This window comes from Aedes albopictus, chromosome 3, assembly GCF_035046485.1.
Source record: "Aedes albopictus strain Foshan chromosome 3, AalbF5, whole genome shotgun sequence".
NCBI lineage: Eukaryota > Metazoa > Arthropoda > Insecta > Diptera > Culicidae > Aedes > Aedes albopictus.
In genome coordinates this window covers 348,922,150-348,929,377 of record NC_085138.1, presented here as the reverse complement: position 1 = coordinate 348,929,377, position 7,228 = coordinate 348,922,150, and the positions used below count along the sequence as shown (strand labels likewise).

At 52.2% G+C, this 7,228-nt stretch overlaps 3 protein-coding genes across 3 annotated transcripts; all 3 read right to left on the bottom strand.

Moving 5' to 3' along the window:
• Positions 1-264: 264 nt before the first annotated feature.
• On the bottom strand, positions 265-2,700 carry LOC134290886 (uncharacterized). The gene has a single exon (XM_062858109.1). It carries the CDS (start codon positions 2,698-2,700, stop codon positions 265-267), a length of 2,436 nt encoding a protein of 811 aa, XP_062714093.1.
• A 41-nt stretch (positions 2,701-2,741) lies between these two features.
• Positions 2,742-3,620, bottom strand: LOC134290885 (uncharacterized). Its single transcript, XM_062858108.1, has one exon. The coding sequence runs from the start codon at positions 3,618-3,620 to the stop codon at positions 2,742-2,744; it is 879 nt and encodes a 292-aa protein (XP_062714092.1).
• Positions 3,621-3,797: 177 nt separating this feature from the next.
• On the bottom strand, positions 3,798-5,573 carry LOC134290884 (uncharacterized). Its single transcript, XM_062858107.1, has one exon. The coding sequence runs from the start codon at positions 5,571-5,573 to the stop codon at positions 3,798-3,800; it is 1,776 nt and encodes a 591-aa protein (XP_062714091.1).
• Positions 5,574-7,228: the final 1,655 nt, after the last annotated feature.

Below are 7,228 nucleotides of genomic sequence, written 5' to 3'. Positions count from 1 at the left end.
TTCCGGCCACCTTGAAACAGAATGTTTCAACGAATTCAAAAAAACTATTTACAACTAATGCAGTTTCTGCATCCTGCGATGTACGGCTGGGCAGTTCACGTTGACGGTGGGTGCCACTACGCTGGCACGGAATCCAGGGAATCCGTGATATTTGGGCCGATCCTCGGTTGCAGCCGACCGGTGGGAATGCATCATTGTCGACCGGGAACAAAAAAAAAGACCAGGTAGATCTTACGAGTGAAATGTAGATTATTGGACCTGCAATTACCTTTCCAGAAACACAGGTGCGCATCGAGCAAGTTCTCCCACTAGGGGTTGCTCTACCTGGTTTCTGTTATTTATGTTGCTCTTGAAGACGGAAGCAGAGCGATTCGTGCGACGGGTCGCACCTTCGTTGGCCGTTGCTGTCCTTAGGGTCACCACACGAACGACACCGTCCTTTCCGGGGTGGAGCCGGACGATTTTCCCCAGCGGCCAGTTTGCTGGCGGAACGTTGTCCTCCTTGATGATGACGATAGCGCCGACCTCGATGGTGACAGGCGGGTTGCAACCTTTCGTTGCGCGAGATTGCAGCTGTTGCAGGTACTCTGGGTACCAGCGGGACCAGATCTGCTGCAGATGTTTCTGGGTTAACTCCCAGTGGTCCAGACCGTTGTCGGCGGTCTCCTTCCAGTTTGATTCGGGAACCGCTTGCATATTACTTCCGACGAGGAAGTGTCCTGGCGTTAGGACGTCTAGATCGCCGGGGTCCTCTGGTATCGGCGTCAGAGGGCGAGAATTGAGGCACATCTCGACTTGGGCCAACAAGGTTAACAGATCCTCGTAGGCGATGTTGATGTTGCCGATGACCTTCAGCAGGTGGGTTTTCGCCGACTTGACCGCGGCCTCCCAGAGGCCGCCAAAGTGTGGCGCTCTAGTTGGTGTGAATTTCCAGGTGATTTCGTTCCCAGAGCACCAGTCGAAAATTTGCTGACGATCAGCGGCTTCTACCTTCAGCATGCGGTAGACTCTGTTGAGTGCATGCGACGCACCCTTGAAGGTGGTGGCGTTGTCGGAATGGAGTTCGACTATCCTTCCACGGCGGGCGACGAGACGACGGAGTGCAGCTAGGAACGCAGGAGTTGACAAGTCGCTCACTAGCTCGATGTGGACTGCCTTGGTCGAAAAGCAGACAAAAATGGCCACGTAGACTTTGGTAGGACCACGGTTTCGAACTGCTGACTTCACGTAGAACGGTCCACAGTAGTCCACCCCGCACACGGAAAACGGACGCGTCGGTGAAACTCGCGAGACCGGCAGATCGGCTGTGCTCTGCTGGACTAGAGTGGGCTTGGACCGGAAACAAGTGTGGCATTGGTGGAAGACGGACTTTACAAGATTTCTGCCGCCAAGGATCCAGAACTTCTGGCGCAGAGTGGCTAGCAGGAGTTGTGGACCTGCGTGCAGTAGACTTACGTGTAAACTGCTAGCCAGCAGAGCAGACAGCGGATGTTTGGCGGACAGAACGATCGGGTGTTTGTTTGCGATGGATAGTGCGGCGTTGCGCAGGCGACCACCAACGCGGAGGGTACCGTCTTCGTCGATGAAGGGCTTCAGCCACTTGAGTGCTGATGACTTGGCGACACGATCACCGTTTGCTAGATCCGAGAACTCCTCGGCGAATGTTTCGTGCTGTGCCAAGCGGCAGAGAAGGTGTTCAGTGTGTTGGAGCTCGGCGGTGGTGAGAGGTGGAATAGGTGGAGGTTTCGGTCGGTTGCCAACGCTTAGCGTAGCGGTGTGCGACCCGGAACGGCGCAGCTGTGCGCGCTCCTTCAAGCAGTGCAGATAGCGACTGCAGACTGCTACTACTCGGCGTAGCTTATCGTAGCGGGAATAACGGGAGAACAAATCTCCACAGAAAGTAGTTTGCGCGGCTGTCATCGCCACGACTGGAAGTTTGCGTCCTTCCTCGGACGCTGCGGGAGAGTTTGCTTCATCGATGATGGTCTTGGGCCAGCAGTCCGGCGCCAGGGTGAGCCAGGATGGCCCTTGCCACCAGCGAGACGAGTTGTGGATGTCTGCTGGGTTGAGTCCGCGAGAAATGTCGTCTGCAGGATTCTCGGAGCCAGCGATGTGCCTCCAGTGATCGATGCACGTGGTGTTCTGGATTTTAGACACCCGATTCGCGACGAATGTCTTCCAGCGAGTTGGAGAAGCGCGCAGCCACTGCAGCACGGTACTGGAATCTGACCAGAAATAGGCGGGAGGGGTGATCTTCAGAGATGCTTCGACCTTCTTGCAGAGCTGCGTTGCCAAAAGTGCGGCACAAAGTTCTAGCCTGGCGATAGTGTGGTGTGTAGACAGCGGAGCAACCTTTGACTTCGACGTCAGAAGGCGAACTTGAATGCCGTTCGTCGACTCCGTGCGAACAAAACAACAGGCTCCATACGCAACGGAGGATGCATCGGCGAAAAAATGGAGCTGAATACTGTCACTGTCGGGAGAAATAACCAGACGAGGAACTCGAACTTCGGAGAGGATGGATAGCGTAGTGTGGAACAGCTTCCACTCCTGCTGAAGTTTGTCGGGCAGCGGAGAATCCCACTCACAGGAGACACTGTCCTGCTTCAGCGCCCACAGACGCTGCATGAAAAGCTTTGCCTTCGCGATAACTGGACCTAGCAGGCCCAAGGGGTCGAAGATCTGAGCGATGTACGACATCACTTTGCGCTTGGTTAGGATGGCAGCGGGGAGTGGTAGATCTACTTTGAATCGAAGGTTGTCGGCCTTCGGATCCCACAGCAGACCGACGCCCATTTCTTCAAGGTGAATCCAGCGGATCCGAGCATAGCGGTGACTTGCTGTCGGAGAACTACAGCAGATTCCACGTCCGGTGCGCCAGACAGAAAATCGTCAACGTAGAAATCTTCGACGACAGGTTCGACGGCAGCGGGATACAGTTCCGCTTGATCCTTGGCGATCTGCTGGAGAGTTTTCGTTGCAAGATATGGTGCGCTTGCGGTGCCGTAGGTGACGGTTTGCAGCTCGTACGTCTCGATGGGATCGGATGGACTGGTGCGATGGCGAATTCGGAGGAATGATCGATCCTCGGGGTGGTGCAACACTTGCCGGTACATCTTCTCCACGTCTGCTACGACAGCGATGATTCGCGTCCGGAACCTCAAGTAGATGGAGTAGAGGTCCTGCTGGACAACCGGTCCAACCAGGAGCGTGTCGTTCAAGGAGTAGCCGGACGAGGTCTTGCATGACGCGTCGAAGACTACCCTGACCTTCGTGATCGTGCTCGATTCCTTGAATACGACGTGGTGGGGAATGTAGCAGTGTGGGATACGATCATCAGGCTCTGACACCTTCTTCATGTGGCCAAGGTGCAGATATTCGTCCATGAACCGATCGTATGAGTCCTTAGTTGCAGGATCTCTTCCAAGGCGACGTTCCAGGCTCAGAAAGCGTCGATCCGCGATTGATCTGGATTCTCCCAGAACCTTTTCAGGATCTTCGGTCCTCGGGAGGCGAACGATGTACCTTCCTGTCGCATCGCGCGTCGTCGTTGCAGCGTACAGCTCTTCACAGCGATTCTCTTCGGACGATCGAACTGGACCCGATGGAATTGTTTCCATGTCCCAGAACTTGCGTAGAGCGGATTCCAGTCGATCATCAGCGGTAGAGAGATAGCAGAAACGTGGAATGCAGGTAGCCGATCGCGAGGCGGGACCAATGACCGCCCAACCAAATGGAGTTTCGACTACCCACGGAAGACCTTCACCAAGAGAAATCTTCCGTCCCGTGTGGAGTTCTCAGTAGGTTTCACTACCGATGACGAGGTCAACACTTCCAGGAACACTGAACTGCGGATCCGCTAGCTGTACGTGTGGCAATTTCCACGCCGAGATGTCAATCGGCATTGTTGGTAGATCTGACGACGGCTGCTTCAGTACCAACAACTGCAGTTTCATCGAGATCGTTCGATCTCCCGACTCGATGGTGGCAGTAATGGCACTACTAATCTTCTGCGTAGATGATCCGATGCCTGCGACGGACACATCCACTGTAGACCGGCGACTGTATAGATTCTTCGCCAGCGGTTTCGAAATGAAATTCGACATCGATGCCGAATCGAGGAGAGCTCGAGCCTTGTGCGTGTTGCCGTGATCATCGACGATGTTGAGAATGACCGTTTCCAGCAACGTCATGGTGCATGCAGTTTGGACTGCCATGCTGGCTTGACGGGAACCCGAAGCATCCACAGATTGGGAAGTGGATGGACGCGGTTGTTGAACCAATGGAGCGGGCTTCGATGACACGGTTGACTCGGCTGAGCTTGTTTGGATGGCTGGAGTAGCGGATACTTGCACTGGAGCGGGATCGTGCAGAAGCGAGTGGTGCTTCTCACGACACGTGCGACAGCTGAATTTGGAACCACACTTCTTGGATTGGTGGCCGAAGCTGAGACAGTTCCAACACAGCCGCTTCTGGGAAACCAGCTCACGACGCTGGCTGACACTTTTCCCAAGGAACACCGGACACGTTCGCAACGAATGACTGTCCGAACAAGAAAGTGGACACGAATAGCTTGGAGGGGATGCTGTTGTGGCGTTGGCTGACACTTTCTGCTTGAAGCTCTTCTGTGGATTGCCGGCCACCTTCGACGAGGCAGAGTGATGAGTTTCTGGTCCTACGGACTGGAGAATCCGTACCCGTTGGTATAGAAATTCGACCAGTTCATCGTACTTCACGTCGTCTTTCTGGCTGGTTTTCTCTTCCCAGGCGCGAAGAGTCGCTTGATCCAGTTTGTAGGAAAGCAGATGGATGAGTGGCAAGTCCCAATGGTCCACGGGTTCGCCCAGCTTGGATAGGGCGCGAACATGACGTTGGTAATCGTCGACCAAGCCGTGGATGCGCGTTGCACACTCTTGCTTGACTGCTGGCAGATCGTAGAGAGCCCTGAAGAGCTGCTTCTTGAGGTACTTCCGGTTGTCGTACCTTTTCAGCAGCGCGTCCCATGTCGTCGCGTAGTTGTCAGCCTCGATGTCCACTGATTCGAAGGGTTTCTTGGCGCTACCTTCGAGGGATTGAAGGAGATACTGGAGCTTGGCTACAGCTGGGATGTCTCCGTTCACGTGGACCATCGAAGTAAACGTGTCCCGAAATGATATCCAGCGCGAGAAATCACCGTTGAACTTCGGCATCTCGATTTTGGGTAGGCGGAGGTGGAAATGCGGCTGATGATGTTGCGCAGCTTGCATTGAATTGTTGAGCGCTGACTGGTTTGCGTCAGCCACGCGCTTCGAGAGCAGGAATCCCTTTGCTCTGCAGAACCGTTGCTCGAATTCCACCCGTTCGTCGATGTGCTCGTCCAATTCCTCCTCTTCGTCAAGTCTTTCGATGACACTCTGACACTCTGCATAATCTTCGTTCAGCTTGTCCAGCGATTCCACACGTACACACAATTGACAGCTGTCGCGAGCATGATCGTAGTCGCGAATAAATCGCTCCAGTGCATCCAGCAATTTGATCAGGCATTTGCGGCGCGACAGGCTGTCAGCCAATAGCTTCTCCTCTTTGCTGGGCATCGCGAACGAAACGAACGGAAACGGTAGTTGAAATCGAACGACAAATCCTTCCCGGCGCGCAACTGACCGTTTCTACGCGAGACCGAACCGGCGAGGGTTGAACACAATCGAACGATTTGCTCCTTCCCGTCGCGGTGTCAAACCCTTTCGCGACGTTAAAATTCGACGGAAGTGGATCGTTATCAATCGAATCGATCTCTCCTTCCCGTCGCGAACGAACCCACTTCTACGCGGTATCGCAAATCGAGGGCGCGAACGGCTTCCCACTCGATTCGCGGCCGTCTTACCACCAAGCCACAATAGCAAATTCGAAAAAAGCTACCCACTTTCTTACGTTCTAATCACGGCTACTGCTAGCCACATGCAAAAATTGGAATGGACTCACCGGGAGCGATCCTTGGGGCGGATGCTATCCAAAGGCTCGATGGATTTGCGCCAAATGGATCCAATGGCACCAGGTTGATGGCGCCGAGTCACGTTTCCAATTCACGCTAGCAAGCGCTGAAGATGGCGATGACGATGAAACAGGAGCAATCACCTTCCACAATGGCCACGAAAAGTTCACACAAATGGCCAGGACAAAGTCCGATCTTCTTCTTCACCACAGAGTAACACTCGCCTTAGTGCACTCTCAAGCGCGAAATTGTTGTTCACGCTAATTACTCGCGAAACGTTTACCGACGGCAGAAGATGTTTCGAAAGTTTGCTTCTTTCACCCGCAATCGAAACACGTGAACGGATAATCACTATCGTCGTTCACCAAAGGTACCGTCGCAAAATCGTTTTTTGCGAATTAATCGCAGTGTACGAATATGGTACCAAGTCACTGTACCCACTACGGCTGCCGAATAGTACCCGCCTTGGTACTATCCCCACGCGCGAAACAGTCACACAAGATGCGCTTATTGAAATAGATTGTTAATCTTCTCCACACACCACCGAGGTTTATCCGCCTTGATAAAACCTCCCAGCGCACTCGCACCGTATGTCCGCACAAAGGGCAATCGAAAAAAGTGCCAAATTGTATGGCAGCCACCAACAATGAACTGCGCGCGCGTTTGGTCTGGCTGATTTAATTGCACTGCACACCGCGGAGAAGCACTTTTCGGCTCGGAATTGCCTTCGATCCGGCTCGAAGGACCAAATGATGGCGATACTCGCCTTACCGATCTTCGAAGGTCTTACTTCGCTAGTTAATACTAGCACCGAAAATCACTTTCACTCGCGATAAGGACTGTTCAATTTATAAAACGGACAACTTTACAAGGCTATAAAAAGAAGACGCGTAGTTCAAATTTAACCACCCTCGATTCGTTGTTCAGTACATCATCTTTCATTATAGTAATCATTTTTGAATCGAATAAAAATAGTTTTATTTTAAAGAAAATCGGTCAGGTGTAAAATAAGGTGAATTTTTCGATTTCTGAAAATTGAAAGTATATATAAAATTACTGTTCAAACATGGTATATTGCTTTTAATACCAGAAAAGTATGTGCCATGCTGCAGCAGCATGAGTAATAAACATTCTGACAAAATTTAAACTCAATTGGAAAATTAAGTATTGAGATATTAAAGTCTCAAGTGAGATTCGATTTTTTGAATAAAATTAAATTGTAAAGCAAAAAGGGCATGAAAATATTAAATAATCAATTTT